This window comes from Ceratotherium simum, chromosome 20 (genome assembly GCF_057802395.1).
Source record: "Ceratotherium simum simum isolate JZ-2026a chromosome 20, ASM5780239v1, whole genome shotgun sequence".
In the NCBI taxonomy this organism is placed as follows: Eukaryota; Metazoa; Chordata; class Mammalia; order Perissodactyla; family Rhinocerotidae; genus Ceratotherium; species Ceratotherium simum.
This window is the reverse complement of record NC_141919.1, coordinates 35658616-35679905: the sequence shown is the minus strand read 5'-3', so window position 1 is coordinate 35679905 and position 21290 is coordinate 35658616. Positions and strand designations below refer to the sequence as shown.

The following is a 21290-nucleotide window of genomic DNA, read 5'->3' as shown; positions in this document are numbered from 1 at the left end:
TCTATGCCAAATAGATCTTTAAGTCCAATTTAATTCCAATCAAAATTACAGCAAGGTTTCTTGGTGGAATACAAGAAGCCAATCGTCCAACTCACATGGAAGAGTAAAAGGCTAAGAACAACTCTCCCTTTCCCCCCAAAATATTAAGAATGTGGAGAGGGGAACTTGCCCTACCAGATGTCAAGACTTACTCTAAAGCCATGATAAATAAAGAAAATTTTAGTGTTGATGCAGAAATAGACAAATATGTAAGTGGAACAGAACAGAGCACCCAGGAACCAAGCTTTAGACATAAAGGAACTTGGTATATGACAGAGACATTATAAATCAATAAGTGGTAATAGAACAGACAGTTGAATAACTGGTATAGGGACACGTGGTTATCCACTTGGAAAAAAATAAAATTAGATGCTATGTCATGCTATATAGAGAAAAAAAATATTCTCTTTATGATTTTAGGTTATATAAGACATAAAAAGTACAATCCATAAAGGAAAAGACTGACAAATTTGACTACATTAAAATTTAAAACTGTACATCAAACACAATGTAAATTGTCTCCACGTCTCCACAAAAAGGAAAAAGAAGTTTCCAATGAGGATCTAAATAACCAAGGATTAGTAACTATATATATAAAAAGCTCCTATAAATCCATAAAAATATACAAACAAGCCAAAAGAAAAAAGGGAAAAATATAAACTGGCAGTTCACAAAAGAAGAAACATGTATGGCCAACAAACATAACAAGCTCAATGTCGGGGAAACAGAAATTGAAGCAAGAATGAGACAGAATTTCACACACATCCTACTGCAAAAGAAATTAAATCTGAAAAATACCAAGTGATCAAGAGATTGTAAAGGAAGAGAAACTCTTCTCTCAAATAAGGACAACCACGTGGGAGAACAATTTGGCATACGTTTTACCTCCTAATAATTGCATTTACACTAAATACAAACCCACATAAACAAAAATACTTGATGTTCACGGATGCACTGTCTGTAATAATCAAAATTTGGAAAGAACTTAAATCTCAATCAATCAGGTAATGGATAAATTAATTATGGTATATGCATAGGCTAAAATACAGCAGTTAAATTGAATGAGCCAGAGCTAGCTTATTAACTTAGATAAATCTCAAAAATACAAGTGAAAAAGACAAGTTGGACAAAGATGCATACTGTATGATACTCTATGCATATTTTTTTTTTTTATAATTTTATTTATTTATTTATTTTTCCCCCAAAGCCCCAGCAGATAGCTGCGTGTCACAGCTGCACATCCCTCTAGCTGCTGTATGCGGGACACGGCCCAGCACGGCCGGAGAAGCGGTGCGTCAGTGCACACCCGCGATCCGAACCGGGGCCGCCAGCAGCAAGCGCGTGCACTCAACCGCCAAGCCACGGGGCTGGCCCTCTATGCATATTCTTAAAACATACAAAATACTAAAATCGTGTAACATACTATCAATGTATAACAGACAGAATATTAAACACCAACTTTAGACTGACGGTTATCTTTTGGGGTGCGGTGGCGGTAGGATAGTGGAGTGATTCAGAATAGTCCGTCTTTAATGATATAACAATTTATTGTTTGTTTGTTTTTAATTCTGAAGCAAATATGACAAACACTAACATGATCTAGATGGTAAGTTTGGCTATATTAATGTTATTAGTTGGTTATACTGGTATTGGTTACATTAAGCCCTGTTTTTTAAATACTCAAATATTTGCTTTAAGTTTATGGTTTTCTCAACACAATCCAAGTCTGGGGTGCATTATAACATACAAGAAAATTCCAAAAGAACTATAAAATACCTCATGCAGTTATACATTAAGATTAATTTGCCTCATTCCAAAGAAATTTTTAAAATTTTTGTCACAGAATTTTTCTAATCAAACTAAAAGCTACCTGGATCCTTATAGTGAAAAAGCGGTGTGTGTGTAACAAAATCACATTAAGGACAGCGAAAACTGTGGGAGGTTTTCTCTTTCCCACTAGAGGGAGGTGTTGAACTTAAAATATTTAAAAATGAGGCTTGTTTTTGAAGCAGCATTTAACATCACAGGAAACCACACTGTTCTGTTAGAAAATAAACTTGCTTTCTTTCCACATCTTCCAGAAACAGCCCCAAAAGTATAATTCTTCATTTGTACTCATATAAAGAACATTTCTCACACTCTAAAATATGGCTTCAAGTCTGAAGAACTACAGAAGTATAGTTAGAAACATATCAGAGCTGGGCCGGCCCCGTGGCTTAGCGGTTAAGTGTGCGGGCTCCGCTGCCAGCGGCCCGGGGTTCAGATCCCGGGTGCGCACCAATGTGCCGCTCCTCCGGCCATGCTGAGGCCGTGTCCCACATACAGCAACTGGAAGGATGTGCAGCTATGACAGACAACTATCTACTGGGACTTTGGGGGAAAAATAAATAAATAAAATCTTTAAAAAAAAAAAAAAAGAAACATATCAGAGCTAAAATACTCCTCCTTCCTAACTTATGAAATACATCAATATAGCTAGTTACAACCTTAATCTAGTACATGGTTATCTCCTGAAAGAGGCAGAACAAGTTCCTCCTTTCTAAATCCCCAAAGCCAGCAAAGCTCTACAATCAAAAAGAGTGTTTGCTGCTGTAGAATATAAACTGGTACTAACTTTGTTAAATACCTACCATAATTATAAATCCATAAGCCTGCAGACCAAACAATTGTACTTCTAGACATTTACACAGCTGAATCACTTGTACAACAGCTCAAAGATATGGACTAGAATGTCAGTGAATCATTTTCAATCACAGCAAAAAATTTTGAAGGAAATAAAATATCTATCAATAAGGGATTCCTTAAATATATCAGGAACTTACACATGACAGAAAACCATGCAAACACTACGAGAATAATGTAAGAACATCAAAAGATGGACACTGAATATTACCGTGGCTTATAATTTCAGTTGTGTAAACACAATAATATATGTTTATATATTCTTAGACGAGGAGTGGGATTGGAGGAGGAGAGGGCAAGACCTTCACTTTCTGCTTTTAAATTTCCCTAAATTAGAGGCATTTTTACAATGAGCACAATATAGAGTAATTTTGTAAATTGACTATTAACATATTTCCCGTTTGGAAACAACAGGCAGGACCAGGGCCAGTGTCACTTTCTATGCCATTTGCTTACGCAGGGCACCAGTGGACAGTTTCCCAGGAAACTACAAAGAAGTGCTCCTTGCTGCCCCAGATCATTTAAGGCAAACTTCTGAAATACCTCCTTTTCATGTAACTCCCTCCAAGCTGCCCCTAGAACACAACTGTGCTTACCAGGTCACTCTCTGCCATGTTGCACCCCAGTCCCTAATAGCTGTCTTATCACACAGCCCACCGATGTCTGAGCCTGGTCTGATACCTTCCTTTACTGCCTCTGCACTCTTCCTCCTCGTTCTTTAGTTATGGTATTATTTTCTATCTACATTCCCCACACTCTTTGCCATCACCTACTTTGCCACCCCTTAATCACTAGATACATAAACCAAATTTAGTCAATGAACGAGGAAAGGATCATTTTATTCCCTGGTTAAGTTATAGCATGTCGAAAATGAAATAAATACAAAAAAACATATACATTCATCTTCTAAATGCTTTCAACGCTACTGATAAATCATACATTGAAACAATCTGGAAAAATGACAAGGGAAACAGCATGGCGGTTTAAAAACCAAGCTGCATGTCCCACACTGCTGACCATAGAAAAGCTCATGGCAAATAAGCGTCCTCAAAGTGCACATTGCTATTGCAGGACCGAGAAAAAAAAATAAAACAAATGTTCACTGGGAATAAAAAATGTAAATAAATGGAGATAAAAATAAAATCATGCATATGTTTTTCAAGATCAACGTACATACTTTGTTCTAAATTATTTGTTCTAGCATTATTTGAAATTAATGCTAAAGAAAGACATGGGATTTTTACATTTATCAAAAGAGGGTATGCATTTAAAAAAATGAGAAACACTTTCTTAAAATAAGGTAACTTTTGAGGTAAGTCCACTGAGAATGTTCATTAATATACCAGAGAAGTACACCTCTACTTAGTGCTTCGATTACTAGGGAAGAAAGGAGACATGGCATAAAATGAAGATTTTCTTTTTATAGTGGGCTTGCATTCAAAAGCCCAGATGAGAGAAATATTACACCACCTTTGTCTGTTAAAGATGGGGTTTCACTTAGGTTTTTTTTTAATTTATTTTAAAAACTGAATTCCCTTAGAGAGCTACACAAACAGAACACTATGTGATACTAACACCTAATTATAGGATGGAAACCTAAACCCATCAACAGCCAGTAGACAGAGAAGAGAATTTCAATCTATCCCTGAAGTTGTTTAAAAAAAGATTTTTTTATATATAAATGGTTTCTTAAACTTGCTTTACAAAAGGAAAAGCAGTTTTCTTTTGTTAATATAAAAAGGACAAGAAATTAAGAGACAGAGCTCTGAACATTTCAGTTACAAAATACAATAAAATATATCTTACAAAAGGTGGTAGCAACTAAGGAATATATTCTCCTATTCTTCTCCACACATAATAATTAAATATTGATACAGAATTTTAAATTCTTTTAGTATTTCATAATATAAAATGGGGTATAACCATATACATTTCCTCTGAGATTTACAGGATTGACCAGGACACTGCACCAAAATCACACCATCCACACATTTAAATATAGGTCTCTGAACGACATTTTACAAGTTTCAGGCTTCTGACTGAAGATTGCTGAGTGTTTATAAATGAAGGGGTTATTTTCATTTACTTATGTTTGCTTGTTTGTTCCAGGTAAACTTTAAGACAATTATCAACAACAATTCAAATGTCATCTGCTCTGTGATGATGATTTCACCAATCTCCCAGGCAGTTGATCAATTTCTCCTTTATGGTCCCATAGCATTTTGTTCAAAGTTTTATTATATTACAATATATTTTCTTCCCCTTCCCCCTTTTTTTTTTGTGAGGAAGATTGGCCCTGAACTAACATCTGTGCCCATCTTTGTCTATTTTGTATATGGGATGCCACCACAGTATGGCTTGATAAGCAGTGCATAGGTCCATATCCAGGATCTGAACTTGCAAACCCCGGGCCACCGAAGCGGAGTGCGTGAACTTAACCACTACACCACCAGGCTGGCTGCCTACAATATATTTCCTGTCTTTACGTGTCTCTCTATGTTGAAAGATCTTCTAGGACAGATATCATATCTTAATCAATTTTATATCCTCAGTTCCCGCAGCACGAACTCAGTAAGTACTTAGGGAATGAATAAATGAATGAATGAGAGAACTAACTAACTACACAAATTACAAACCGACTTTAAGAATACCAAGAGGGCTAAAGAATGATTGTAATGTCTTTCTATATTCTACAGAAGGAGTGACTGGGAAGAAAAGCATTGCCCAAAGACCAAAGGTTTGGGAAAGCTGTGGTTTTGCTGGTATTCTGAATACTTACATACACAAAAAATTCAGTATTTCCACTGTTTACTGCCAGATTTCACTCTTAAAGAAATAAAGTGCCTCCTATTCTCTGCATGTTTTTGGCCGCCTTTGTCATACACAGTTGTTTCTAACACAAAGCTTCTCCAAAATTTATTTCAGGTCGATATTTTTCATTCTGTGAAGAATGCTTGTCTTTGACATCTATATAAAGACTATATTTGATTTGTCATTTCATGTAGAAAAAATGCTTGTCTTATCACCAAATAATAGAAGAAATGATGAAAATTTATTTCAAATTTTAGGTTAGTTGGTTAGTGAATTAATAGTTTAAATTTCTCCTATCTCTCCTTCAAAATTTTTTATACATAACCTCCTGAAAAAATGCAAAGTACACCAGAGTGAGAATCTGGAGACTTGTAGTCTTTTCCCACATTAATCACTCAGTCTATGATTTAAGTAAATCATAAATCTCCATCTGTTCATCTATAATGGGAGTTAGATGTAATTAGTGATTTTCAAACTGGACTACTCGAACACTTAGGGATTCTATTCGTTGTGGGGGAAGGGGTTAATAAAACATGATTAAGAATTTGCACTTCTTAAAAAGAGTTCAAAATCACTAAGCATCCTTTAATATCCAAAATCCAATTATTCTATTTCCTTATGCTATTAAAGACTGCTAACAGTCTCACGTTTTAAATTGGAAAAATAAAATACCAAATATATATATGTCCTTCTCAAAATCACATAATTTATGCAATGGAAGTCACCCAACTCTGATTCTAATAATTTCTGCTGGTAATAGTTGCCCATATTATCACATAACCACAAATGAAACAAGCCTTCCAGAGATCAAAGACTAGGAATTATTTTCACCTTGAGTAAGCTAGTCAATTATTACACTAATATAATTTTTAATACCATAAGCATTAAAAAGACAGATTTAAGGAACTTAAGTATTATTTTTAAAATACCTGTACTATAAATTGTAACTCTCTTCTTTCTGCTTCCCATTGTTCTGCTTGTAATCTAAACTCCTCCAATGCTGTCTCCCTGATATGAGACTCCATCTCATTCTTCTCCTGCTGATGTTTTTCTGACGCTTCCTTTATGCGAATAAAATCTTGCTTTACTATCAGATCAATAAAAGTTATCTTTCTTCCTTCATCCTCAATTTAAACATACAAAGGGCTCACCTTACCTATAGACTGTTAAAACTCATCATAATTTATGTTAAAATCATTAATAGAACTATTATATTTTGATCATCAGAATGTAGATCTGAATAAGAAGCCATGGCAACCCTTTTAATTTAAGCAACATTTTATATATCCATATACATAGATATACATATATATTTAACCCAATTTTTCTAAAAAATTTAACTTCAGAGGTTTGAACAAAATGCATTGTATGATAAAGAAACAAAAACAAAGTAGATTATACGTAATCTATATGTAAAGTAGATATATGGAAAGCTTTAATTACCTATGAACAAACTGTTTGAATTATCTCTGATAATTTACATATAAATCTGACAGAGAACACTGTATTTGCAAAAGGGGAGAAGGAAGGCGTTTTGTGCAACAAATCAGGTAAGAAAACTCAAGAATGTTAAAAATTTGAAAAGCCAAAAAAAAATATTTTAGGTTTGGACTGTAACTAATTTCTAGTTCTACAGATAAACAGTATTTGTAAGAGGCTTTTCTTTTTGGGTTTTCCTAGTTGTACTACATGTACAAGATTTAATTCTGTTCAAACTCTTAAAAATATAAAATGCAGGTTTTCTGAGAAGCCCAATTTTCTAACCAATAGGGCTTAAAACTAAGTCCCCATTAACACAAGGAGAAAGATTCTGTGGTTTATATGAGAGAGGGAAAGCCTCCTGGGTCCATATAACAGTAGGATGGATCATCTGCATAATAAAGATTGCCTTCGGAACTTGCACTAATGGAAAGCCATCACAAAGAGCCTTTTCCCCCCGAGCGGTAGGGCTAAACAGTGACTCCTACTCAACTTCAAATTTCCCAATGGTCTCTGTACAGATCAGGTCAAAGCCAACAGCATAAAATCAGAATTCTGCCAAGTAGCTGATGGAGATCACGCCAAGATCTTATAACTTGAGGTGTAGGTTGATTGACTGTAAGGAACGCTGCCACCATTGGCCTTCTTTCTCCATAGCGCCAAGACATTTTATGTGGGGAAGGTTACACAGGGCCACCCAAGGACTTGTAGCACTAGTCACCACCTAAACTTCCCCCATTCAAACACTATGGAGCCCTTGTGTATGCCAGGCACTGTTCTAGGTCTAGGAATCTAGTAGGAAGTAAAAGACACAAACTATGACTATCGCAGAGGAAATCAAAAGTAAATCTGCTGACAACGGAAAGGAACACTGTGCCAAAACTTTTACACTTAGTAAATGCTTTTGTAAAATTAGTTTTTAGTAAAGATTTATTTCCAGAATTCTGAAAAGCCATTTACACCACTGGTAAATGTACAGCATTTTTATCATGTATTTTTCTTAAACTGGTACGTCAAAAAAATGGCAAATACAGACAATTCAAAATCTATTTTCTAAGTGGCTGGCAAGCTCAACCTTAAACCGTACTTTAACTTTAGAGAGTAAAAAGGAACAAAAAATGGGAGAACAAACAGCTCATGATAATTTCAGTAAAAGGTCATCAAAGTTTTTACGTACCATATCTATATAGAATGTGCTCTATATAGATAATGAAGCTTACATCAGATATATAAATATTTTTCAATATTTATTGTATATTCAAATAGACCAAAATCGAGGGCCCTCATTTCTAAAATTCCAAATTTTCATGCTGCTGGACCAAAGGGGAGGTAGGTTCTTATCTTCTTACAATATGCCCATATAAGTTTTTTTTTTTATTTTGATCAGAGATTGCAAACTGTTTTTCACAAAAGAAAGAATATACATATTAATATATTACTAAAGCATACTACAAAAGAGATCAGCAAAAATGCCCCTAAAAACAAAGAGAGGAAGAGAGGAAGGAAAGAAGGAAGGGAGGGAGGGAGGGAGGGAGGAGGGAAGGAAGGAAGGAGGGAAGGAGGGAGGGAGGGAGGAAAAGAAGAAAGGAAATCAGATTTTTTTGCTTTCTGGTAGCTATTTTCCTTTCCAAGGATAACTTCAAATAACATAAGACACATCTCAATGAATATTATATATAGCAAAATTCCTTTATAAACAATATTTTACCTGTAGAGTTTTCTCTAGTTTGCTTTTTTCTTTCATAAGTAAATCATATTCTCGATTGCAATTTTGAATTATATTGTCTCTTTCCTCCAAATCACGTTCAAATCTTCTGCATTCTTCTTTCCATTTTTGCTGGGAAGTCTGGAAAGCTTTCTCGATCTCATTTGCCTTTCCTTGAAGTTCTGTATTCTGAGCTATTAAAAATATAAAAGAATAATAGATATATTTACAACCCTAAAAACCAAAAACCATTTAAAAAAAAAACATAAAAACCAAAAACCTAGCCATTGGAGCTGATTCCATTTACAGCATGATATTAGGACAAAACATTTAATCTCTTCACACCAGTAAACTCTTGAAAAGCTCACTGTCCCGAATCAATCTATTCTACAATTTCTCAGTCTCCTCTTCCCCTCCAGACGAAGGTGACTTTGCCATGAAACGGTATGACATATTTCTAGAGGGATACCCAAGTTTAGGTGCACCTCTAGCACCAGCAGAAACTCCACTGCTTTTTCTCCCATTCAAGAAAATAAATCAAAAAAAATTTTAAAAGACTGTGACTTATACAGCTACTCTCTTTAAAGACTTGATAGATTACAAATTTTGGTATTTGATTATTGGCTACAAATTAGTTGTGACACACCTTACCATGAGACTGTCACAAAGCTGAGGTTGGGAACCACCGCTCCAACTCAGAACTAAAACTATTTATTCCCCCAAGTTAGGCTCCACGCACCTCTCATCCTAGTATTACCTCAGCAATAACCAACACCTCTCAACTCACTACGGCTGCTGCTCTGTTTCAGCTTCTAGAAAAGAAGTAATGGAAGGCTTCCAGGTCTGGCTCCATCACCTACCACCAGATTAAACCTCTCTGACTCTCTAACCCTCAGTGGGAATAAAATGCCTCCTAGTTAAGTTGTTGTGAAGATAAAATGAGGAAATCTGTGCAAACACACTTGTTAAACAAACAAAAATGCCACCGTTAGTAGTAGTATTCTTAAATTACTTCTCTGTGTTTTGAATGGATCATATATTCAAAGAGCTCAAAATTCAAAGGCATAAAAGGTACAGAAAGTCTCCCTCCCACCCAGTTGCCCTCTCTGCAAGGCATTATTCCATGGTCTAGCATCCAGTATTTTAGGGAAGAAGTTTGAGGCCGTTTTGATTCCTGTTTCTGTGCATGTGGCCTATTTTTCTTTTCTTTTCTTTTCTTTTTTCTTCTTTGTGAAAGCTTTAGGACCTTCTTTTTGTCTCTATTTTTCTGAAACTTCATAATGCTATGCCTTTAGGTGCATCTATTTCTTTCCATAGTGGTGAATATTCAATGGGCCCTTTTAATCTGGCAATTTATAACCTGAGTTCTGAGATGTTTTCTTACATAATTTAATTGATGACTTACCCTCTCCGTTTTTCTCTCTTATCTCTTTCTTTCAACATTCTCTATTATTCAGATTGGTCCTCAAATTTTCTTGTCTTTTCTCTGCAATTTGTCCACCTTTGTCTTTTTTACTCCAGTTTCTGGAAGATTTCTTCCATCTTCATCTTCCAATGTTTCTATTGACATTTTTCATTTCTGATTTCATATTTAATTTTAATTTCTAAGAGCTTTCTTTTTTTACAGCATCTGGTTTTCTTGCATCATAGATGGAATATATTCTCTCTCAGCTCTGAGGATATTAATGCTACTTGTTTGTCACATCTTCTTCTCCCTGCAGAGTTTCTAATTCCTCCAAATTAATTTTTTTCTCTCCATTTTAGAGGCTTTCCCCAAGTATCTGGTAATTCTTGGTTGTCTGCTCTCAATTAAGAGTAACTATAAGGGTGACATACCTTTTATACACTCATATACCCACCACCTAGATTCTGAGCTTGAGGGTGGAGCTTGACAACTGTAGTCTTCACTGGAGAAGGACCTGGCTGGGCCATTTATTAGGAAATTCTTAACATCAGTATCATTAAGTTTTTCCTCTTGGCTTGGTCAGCTGACCCATAGAAGAGTCTTTCAAGCTCCCAAATGGAGTATAGAAATCTGGGTGCTAACTTTTGGGGAAGCCAATAGAAAAATGAAGCTGGAAGGAATAGTTCCTCAGTATTCAGCATTGAGTATGCTATCTTCCCATTGTTTGCCAGTGTGGAGACCCTCTATTTTATCACCTCCAGAGACTAAGCCTCCTGACTTCCACTAGGAAGTAAGAGTAATCCCAGAGTAGCATGCTCTTGGGAGGGGGATCTAAGAACCTAACTGCCTCTAGAGCAAACAGCTTTCATCTAACGCTCTCTATTTCACCCACTACTGCTATTCCAATTCCTAATTCCAAAGGCATCTGGTGCTTCCAGCCCATAAGCCTTTTGAATGTCTAAGTTGTCTGCCAACTTTCCCCACTCCTAGCTTAGAATTCTGACATCCCAAGTCTGCTAAATCAGTTATCCCTCATCCATTTGCTTTCCAGCTTCCAAAATTTTCTCTCTTGTCATGTCTCCTATTCTCTCAATTGTTATGGGATTATTTCTTTTAATATCTCATAACTCCATTAAGTTGTTTTTATTCTACCCTCAACATTTTATAGTAAAAATTTTGAAAAATACAGAAAATTGAAAGTGTTATACAGTGAACCCATAAACCCAGACTAGACTCTACGATTGTTAACATTGTGCTATTTTTGCTTTATCACACATTCATCCATCTATCTCCATGCATCCATTCATTTATCCATCCATCAGGCCATCATACTTATTTACACATTTCAAAGCAAGTTGTAAATGTAAGTACATTTCACTCCTAAATAATTCAGAATTCATATCATTAACTAGAATTCAATATAGTTTTACTTTTCTTGCAGATAAAACTTACATACAGTAAAATGCACAAATCTTAAGTGTACCATTCAAAGAAATTTGACAAATGCATATATTCATGTAACCCAAACCCCTATCAAAATATAGAACATTTCCTTCAACCCAAAAAGTTTTCTCATACCTTTTCCCAGTCAATCCCCACTGCCAACCCATCCCAGAGGCAACCACTGCTCTGATTTTGTTTTCCACCAACAATTAGTTTTTCTGTCTTAGAACTTCATATAAATAGAATCGTACAGGATGTCCTCTTCTGTGTAAAGTTTCACTCAGCATAAAGTTTTTGAGATTCACTCAAGTTATTGCATGTATCAGTAGTTGGTTTATTTTTAGTGCTGAGTAGCATCTCATTGCATGAACATAACACAAATAGTTTCTTCATTCTCTTGTCAATGGACATTCGGAGTTTTTTTCCAATTTTGAGCTGTCATGCATGGAGCTGCTACGAAATTCTTACACAAGTCTTTTGTGGACAAATGTTTCTCAGGGAGAAATACCAAAGAGTGAAACATCATGGGGTAAATGGATGTTTATTTTAAAAGCAATTGCCAGGTTTTTTCCCAAAGTAGTTGTACCATTTTACTCTCCCACTAACAAAGCAGTATAAGAGTTCCAGTTGCTCTACATCCTCACCAACATGTGGCATTGACAGTCTTTTCAATTAGAGCCATCTGACGGGTATGCAGTGACAGTCACTGCGGTTTTAACTTGCATTTCCCTGATGACAAGTGAGGTAAAGCATTTTTCATGTGATTAATGGCCACTCCTCTATCTTCTTCTGTAAAGCATCTGTTGAAATCATCTGACTTTGGGCAAGTCACTTCCCATCTTCCCTGGACTTCAATTGCCTCATAATGAAATGAAACTCATTAACTTGTATATCTAATGCCTTTCAATTCTTATATTCCTAAGTTCCAGGTAGTGGTGTAATTATTAAATGCCAGAGGTAATCAAAAATACTTCTGACCAATGGCAATAACCCAAGATAGCTGGCCAAGACTAGGACCATAACCTTTGCAACAATAATAACATTTGTTTAGCCCCATGTAGTTAACGAGGCCTTTTCATTTTCTATTTCATCCCTAAAACAACGTAGGTTCAAATATCAGTAAGTAAATGGTAAAACCAGGACCTAAATCTAAATCTTCTGAATTCATGTTCAGTGTTCTCTTAATTAAAACCTGCTGTGTACAAGAATGTTCATAAAAACATTACTCTTATTTTTAATCACTCAATTTTTTTTTTTGCAGGGAAAGATTCACCCTGAGCTAACATCTGTTGTCAATCTGCCTCTTTTTTTTTCCTCCCCAAAGCCCCAGTGCATGGTTGTATATCCTAGTTGTAAGTCCTTCTAGTTCTCCTATGTGAGCCACCACCACGGCATGGCAACTGACAGACAAGTGGTGTGGTTCTGCAACCTGGAAACGAACTCAGGCTGCCGAAACAGTGAAAACGCCGAACTTTAACCACTGGGCCATCAGGGCTGGCTCACAACATTATTCTTAATAACCAAAAACTACCAAATGCCCATCAATAGAAATGGATAAATATAAGTGTAGGATGTTCACACAATATAACACTAAACGTCAACATGAAGTTCATACAACAATATGGATGAACTCACAACCACAATGTTGAAGGAAAGAAACCAGATACAAAAGAGCACGTACTACATGATTCCATTTATATAAAGTACAAAAAAGAGGCAAAATTAATCCTTGCTATTAAAAATCAGGATAGTAGTTATCCATGTGGAAGGATTTCTGGTATTTTTCCATTCTTTGATCTGGGTGCTTATTATGAGTTGTACACTTATCTAGGCACATGTCTTTATATATATTATGCTTAAATAAAAAGATTTTAAAACGTTCATATGCTATATAAGAGATAGCTTCTGAGCATTAAATCCACTGCCTTTTTCTTTCCCAGGCCCCACACTCTAACCCAGTGGTTCCTAAACCTGGCTCATCAACAGAATCCCATGCAGTGTTCCTTGAACATACAGATTCTCAAGCTAGAGATTCTGTTCAGACTACATGTGATAGGAGACCTACAATATACGTTTTTAAAAACAATCTCAATGTGATTCTGCTGATTATTCTGGAATAAGTACTCTAAAAAATATCAACAGGATTTTTCCATACATGCACAACATAAAAAAAATTAAAGTAGATGAATGTTCACAGAATTGCCAGAAGACTTTATACATACCCAGAAGTCTGTCCATCAAAGGCCAGTCAATGAATTAAAACCCCACCTCTGACCCTACATGGAATGTACACACAATAGTGAGCAATGATAGACAATGAGGTTACAATCCTAAACACGGGAAGAAATGGAAACAGTCTTACCACAGAGTTTTTCTTGGATCCTATGTGCCTCAGCTAATCTTTCTTCAGCAGCCCGTCTTCCAAGACCAGCTTCCTTTCTAGCCACAGCCAGGTCATACTCCAGACTTTGTCGCAATGCCTCTCCTTTTTCAACCTCGGATCGCAGCTTAGCAATCTGGCTCTCACAGCTTGCCAGCTAAAAACAGATTTCTGATATCATGAACCAATATTAAAATATGTCTCCAAGATTATGAGATCATGCACCCAAACATTTAAATTTCTCAGAGAAACTTGTTTCTATAATATTTACAAGATAAGAATTTATAAATTTATACTTTTTTGGAAGACTGGAAAAGAAGCACTAGCCTTATTCATTAAATGACACTCATTAATTTTCTTATTTTAGAGAATCCATTAGAGAAAAAAATAAAAGCAAAAAATTTTTATATGAACTTCTTATAAAGAGAAATCACAAGTTATAATCAGAAATAGTCATACCTAAGAAATGAAAAAAATGCATGACACATACTAAGCACTTAAAAATTCATTCTCTCCTCTCCTCCTTCTCTTCCCTAAATGAAATCAAGAAGCAAATTGCATCAAAGTATAGTTTGGTAAATATTGTCTATATTATTTGTCTTGATTATGACATGACTAAAGAGCATGAAGTAAAAAAAAGTGCCAATTTTGCAGGGATTTTAATGAACTAATATCTAATTTATCTAATATCTTAATAACTAGATCTAATTTACCTAATATCCTTCCATGAAGCAGCATGATAGAAGATAGGTCAGAGAGTCAGAGCAGAATGATTCATAAAGACCTTTCCCATTCTAAAATTCTATGATCCAATCAATAATTCATTAAATAATATTAAATAATTAATATTAAATAATTATTATTACTTGTAATATCAAGTACAGTGAGAGATATAAAAACAAAATTATAGAGTCCTTGATCTCAAGGAATGAAATGCTATATAGAGAAAGGCATATGGGATATGTTTTATAAAAGAGGTAAAAATGTTATGTATGATAGTTCAAAGAAAAGTAAATTTATTTATTGCTGATAGGAGAGAAAGAGATGGTGGATGAGAGAGAATGCTAGAAAGGTATCATGTAGGAAAGCATTGAGCTACTGTACTAGACTAGAAATAGATGGTCCAATTAACAAATAAGAAAAGACAAAAGGATTTCTGAAGGGCAACATCAGAAATGACCATAGGTAGCTGTTAATATGTAGGGTGCAGTAGGAGTTACACTCTTTTCACATATGAAGAATAAAATAATAATTTCCAATTTAAAAATTTTAGAAAAGCAAATGTCTTCAAAACATTTATACTTACAAAATAAGAATTTACAAATATCTTTTAATTGTTAAAGAAAAATATCACAGTACAACCTTAATTGTATATTCAATATAACTCCATTTGTTTCAGAATCACTCCATCCTTCCCTGCCCACTCCCTCTCTCCCCTCACAAGAATCAAGAATAAAGAATAATATTTGGGCATTCCTGGTTGTGCCAGTCATTCACCTGATGGCCCTCAGATGCCCTACCCACCCTTCTCCAGCTCTGCTCTGTACTGTAGGAACTACATTTCCCAGGCTCCCTTGACAGCTGGCTTCTCCAGAGGTTTGGCCAATGGGAGGCACTTGTGGTGGTGTTGAGGGCAGAAGAGAAGAAGCCACGGTATTTCTCCCGCTCTAGCTCTACCTTGAGCAGCATCTCTGTCTTCTCTGTGGCTGCAAATTCCTTCTGGATAGTCCTCCTCCCATGGCCCTAGCTCTCTAAATGGTCTGGCTTTATCAACCTTAGGAGTAGAAGAGCTTCCTAATGTCACTACCCTCTAAGTTGCCTTAACATCCTCTGTTTGTCTTTTCAGCTCTACTAGTACCTATTCCTCTACTAATGTCTCTTTGTTGAAAGACCTGGAGCAGTTTCTATTTTCCTGACTGGACAGTAATATTACCAAGTAATATTGCTCTTGGTATCAGAAATAGTCTCAAGATGGGTTTCCAATACAGGGTTGCAAACCTATATAAGCCTAAATACAATGAAGACCTCTTTGCGGGTGGAAATGGGATACTAGTGACCCATGGCATACAGTGAGATCACAATTATTTAAAGTACGTGCAGTTGTTTAGAATGAAGTGCCAGTTGAGGACAAGCCTTTGGGAAGCGCAGTAGCAACTGCACTTGACCATTATGGCAGTATTGTTGACTACAAGACCTGTGGGGTGGCCAGGCTAAATCTGACTATGCTAGAGAACTTATAAAAACAAAATGATAATCTCAGACCTTTAGAATCTCAGCTTAAGACAGGCAGAAAACCAGAGTTTCTATGTCAACTTTTTAAAAATCTCTTATTTCTCATAGCCCCAGGGCAGACCAGGCTAAGGACCAGATAGAAAATCTAATTATGGGGAATGCAGAATTACAATACCAGTTGAAAGAAGAGCCTCACCAAGTATCTAATGTTAAGAGGGTATCAGTTGGGCATTAGATAGGAAAGAAGGAGATAGGATGAGGGCTTCTGGAATTAGACAAATCTAAAAACTGTGAACTCCCAAATCCCCCCCTAAACATCCCTTACAAACAAAAGCAGCCTCTCCTCCCTGTCTGAGGTAGCTAGCCTTCCCTCGCTTAAAGACTTAGGAATGACCACACCTGAAGCAGCTGTCTTGCAAGAGGATTTGCAAGACCCACCTCCACCACTCGTTGTGGCCCTGGATAGACTCAGATCTCAGTTTGCCACAGGAGGAGAAATGCACAGTCTGCTCCGGGAGAAAATAGTGTATATAGCAAATGAATGCCAAGATCTTGCTAATCTTGTATTAGCCAGAACCTGCAGAACATACTATAGAATTGATTTGGATTTAATAAGCTAGCTCTGAGAGTTTGCTTGGATGACTATAAATTGAATTCAACATCAGCCTATAATCATTTAACGAGGTTAAAATGCCAGTACTTTCCTGACATAATATGGAGATTTAAGGAGATGTGGGTGGTTTTATTATGAGTAAACCAAAACCTCCCTTTTCCCCCACTACAACCTCTTCCAGGGCCTAACGGACATTCTTTTCCTACATTGGAGTAGGCAGCGCAAGCACCATTAGAAAGCTCTGGTGGCTAACCTCTATATGCCAGAGATAATAGTAGATGATGGAGATAATGGTGGGGTATGTCACAACTGAGATAGACTCCCCAATTTTAATCAAAATGATGGAATTTCAGAGCGGCAAAGGCCAAGTGGTAGCAATTAACCATTAGAAACAAGGTGAGCACAGTTACTATAATGGGCAGCAGTAGTAATCACAGCATTTTGACCTCCAGGTATTTGTGGTGGTATCTAATTGATCAAGGTGTACACATGAATTAAAGAGATGGGCAGCCTTCCAAAGAAACACTGTCCAGTAGATATCTAATGCAAGTCTCATGTGTAATTTAAATTTTCTACTAGCAATATTTTAAAAAGCAAAAATAAATACATGAAATTAATTTTAATAATATTTTCTTTACCCCAATATATGCAAGATTATCATCATTTCAACATGTAAACAATATGAAAAATTATTAGTGAGATATTTTACATTCTTTTTTTTGTACCAAGTTTTTGAAATCCAGTGTGTATTTTACACTTACAGCACATCTTAATTCAGACTAGTCATATTTCAAGTGCTCAAAAGACACAGGTGGCTAACGGCTACCATAGTGGAAAAACAGTTCTAAAGCATTATTTGATCTAAACAAACAGAAAAACTCTTAAGTCTAGTGAGCATAATCTTGACTTGAGCCTCCAAAATATGAAGTTATATCTTTCCATCAGTTCCCAGACTCCTCGACTAAAGCTCCTTGAGGCAGCACTGTCACAGTATATACTGTAAATCTTCCCCCAAGCCTTTCCCAATGGGACAGGTAGAAGCTTGGAATGGAAACTAGTATATATACTACTATATCTCCCATATACAGATCCAGGAAATAAAGGATCCAGAGGCAGTGGCCTCTCTCTAACAACCTAGCCTCTAATAACCTTATCATCTACTAGCCCACTCACTGAGTTTTCCCCCCAATCCTTGCAACTTTGGGCTTTGATTTTTTTTAAAGAGATCTTAATTCCCAAGGGGTGAATACTTCCATCAAGTGATATATAACAAAAATTATCCATTTTGATACATGCTACACATGCATGAACCTTGAAAACATTATGCCAAGTGAAATAAGCCAGACCAAAAAGACAAATATTGTATGGTGCCACTTACATGAGGTATCTATCTAGAATAGGCAAATTCATAGAAACGGAAAGTAGATTAGAAGTTACCAGGGGCTGGGGGTTATGTGGGCTGGGGAGTTATTGCTTCCTGGGTACACAGTTTCTGTTTGGGTTGATGAAAAATTTTGAAAATAGATACTGGTGATGGTTTCACAGCACTGTGAATATAACTAACGCCACTGAATTGTACATTTAAAAATGGTTAAAATGGCAAGTGGTATCTTATATATATTTTACCACAATAAAAAAGTTAAAAAAAAAAACATTAAGTTGGAAGCTGCGACTACCTCTAGGCTAGCTTTGGGCTCCTCATGCCACTGACACAAAAGGCAAAGAAAGGAGTTACTATATTGGCTGGGGTGACTGATCCTGATTACCAACAGGTTAGTGAGGCAGAGAAGACCATGGAAACCTGGAGATTCAATGGTATGACTCTTAGTACATCCATGTCTACAGAGATCCAATAGAGGCAGCACCATTAAGGAATCAAACTTTTCAAGAATGAAGGTTTGGTCACTCTACCAAGGGAAATGCTGGCAGAGGGTAAGGGGAACATGGAATCAGTTGTGACAGAAGTGATAAATATCAACTTATAACCTTAGGACCAGCTCTAAGAATAAGAAGTGCAGCAGCTCTGCATATTTGTTATATGTATATATTAGTAATTTTTTTCTTTGCTCCTCCCCTTTGGCACTATATTAAGAACGTTGGTAGTGTTTAACTTTTCAACTGAATTCATGAGACACCAAATTATAAGGATCTGATGGTGAGGACATGTGTCATCTGTGAGATGGATGCAGTGACTAATAAGCCTTTGTGTCTCCCACTTTGGAGAGGGTGAGAGCATCTTTGTATAGAGGATATTTGAGTTGCAACCTGCAATGTTATGCAGGAACAAGATATTGTATGGGAATTACATATGAGTAGAAGGGTGATAATGAATGCTGAAGAGCAAAAGGTGTGGACTGCCAATCATTTGCCCTTTTGATCTCAGATCCACTCCCCTAGCTCCTTCTTTTGTTCTACTCTATTATATCATAGGAACCGTAATTCCCATGCACCATTGCCAACCGGCTCTAACTTGCAGCAATGTCTCTGGCAGCAGCTGCATCTCTTTTGAGGTTCCAGCTCCCTATCCCCTTCCCTCCAACATCCCAACACTGGCTGAACAGCCCCTATCATGGTTCTACCTCTCACCAGACAGCCCAGACCTCTGGACTCTGGTAACTTCATCTCCTCCCATTGGCCCTCTGGCCTAGATAGGTGGTGGTAGCTTCTTGCTATTACTAATCTCTGGGTGGTCTATCATTCCTTGTTTGGATTCCTAAGCCTTCCATCACCATGGAAGGGAACTAATAGACCAATTCCCTCTATTAATGTCCCTCCTTTTGCCTGATTGCACCTTACTTGATTTCCAGAGCTACCCACATAGCTGATAGAAACACATCTTCTGCTGCCCATGAGGTTATTTTCTCACTTAAGGTTCAACACGTGCACTAAAACACGCAACAGCAGCAAAATGATAACTCCCTCCTTTTTTTTTTTTTTGTGATGAAAACTAGCCCTGAGCTAACATCCATGCCAATTCTCCTCTTTTTGCTGAGGAAGATTGGCCAGGGGCTGACACCCATGCCCATCTTCTTCTATTTTCTATGGGATGCCGCCACAGCATGGCTTGACAAGCAGTGCGTCGGTGCACGCCCGGGATGCGAATCTGCAAACCCTGTGCCACCGAAGCGGAGCACGCGCACTTAACCGCTGCGCCACTGGGCCGGCCCCTCTCCCTCCTTTTTAAAACATGTCTGGGGGCTGCCCCGTGGCTTAGCGGTTAAGTGCACGCGCTCCACTACTGGCGGCCTGGTTCCAATCCCGGGCGCGCACCAATGCATCGCTTGTCCGGCCATGCTGAGGCGGCGTCCCACACATGCAGCAACTAGAAGGATGTGCAGCTACGACATACAACTATCTAATGGGGCTTTGGGGAGAAAAAAGGAGAAGGATTGGCAATGGATGTTAGCTCAGGGCCGGTCTTCCTCAGCAAAAAGAGGAGGATTGGCATGGATGTTAGCTCAGGGCTGAGCTTCCTCACCAAAAAAAAAAAAAAAAAAGCCTGCATTCTTTTAAGTCTTTATGCTCAACCAGCTATCTTAGAACCTCCTCTCTGTGTCATCCTCCATATCTTCCATTATGCCCTCTACAGCATGTCAGCCTCTACAAGAAAGGTTTTTCACCATTTTTATGCCATGACCCTTTTTGGCAATATGGCAAAGCCTTCTCAGAATAATTTAATTAAGTGCATACAATAAAATACACAAGATAACAAAGAAAATCAAAGTACAAAAACAAATAATATGAAAAAAAACAAATTTGTGGGCCGGCCCTGTGGCTTGGTGGTTAAGTGCGCGCGCTACGATGCTGGCGGCCCGGGTTCAGATCCCGGGTGCGCATCGAGGCACCACTTCTCTGTCCATCCTGAGGCCGAGTCCCACATACAGCGACTAGAAGGGTGTGCAGCTATGACATACAACTATCTACTGGGGCTTTGGGGGCAAAAAATAAAATAAATTAAAAAAAATCTTTAAAAACAAATTTGTGATGCCATAATCTACACACGTCTTTAATAACACATTAAATAACAAGCTCTACTCACAGGTCTAATAACCACTGTAATTTCAGAGTAGTGACACGTATAAACAATATTTCAAAATATTGGCAATAACTGAATTGTGGTATGTGTCTGTGATTTCTACTGATGATATAGTACTGCTAATACTGGAAGAAACAAGGAAGGATCCTCTCTTAGAGCCTTCAGAGGGAACATGGCCCTGCTGACACCTTGATTTTGGACTTCTGGCCTCCAGAACTGTGATAGAATAAATTTTGTTGTCTTAAGTCACCAAATTACAGCAGCCCTAGGAAAGTAATATAAACATCTTTTGGTTTTTTATGACTCATTTCTCTTTCTGCTATATGCTTTGCAAGAATGAGGTTATTAAACTCAACAAGAGATTCAAAAGAAAAAAAAAAGTACTGCTAATACTATTATGGCTTATTGGGAAAAGGAGGACTGGCCAGGTCAAGCCCTTCGTAACTGAAGGAAGCGCTTAATATG

At 37.1% G+C, this 21290-nt stretch overlaps 1 protein-coding gene across 3 annotated transcripts in view; it reads right to left on the bottom strand.

The window, feature by feature from the left end:
• Positions 1-21290, bottom strand: part of CCDC171 (coiled-coil domain containing 171) — a 305088-nt gene that overhangs the window by 264789 nt on the left and 19009 nt on the right. For 2 of the 3 annotated variants that reach the window (XM_087444624.1, XM_087444625.1), the window contains exons 4-5: positions 13927-14101; positions 8720-8910 (exon numbers count right to left, since the gene is read on the bottom strand). In XM_087444624.1, coding sequence (XP_087300750.1) covers positions 8720-8910; positions 13927-14101 — 366 coding nt within the window. Of the gene's footprint in view, positions 1-6461; positions 6594-8719; positions 8911-13926; positions 14102-21290 lie in introns of all 3 variants that reach the window. The other variant, XM_014792400.2, reaches the window with a different exon arrangement.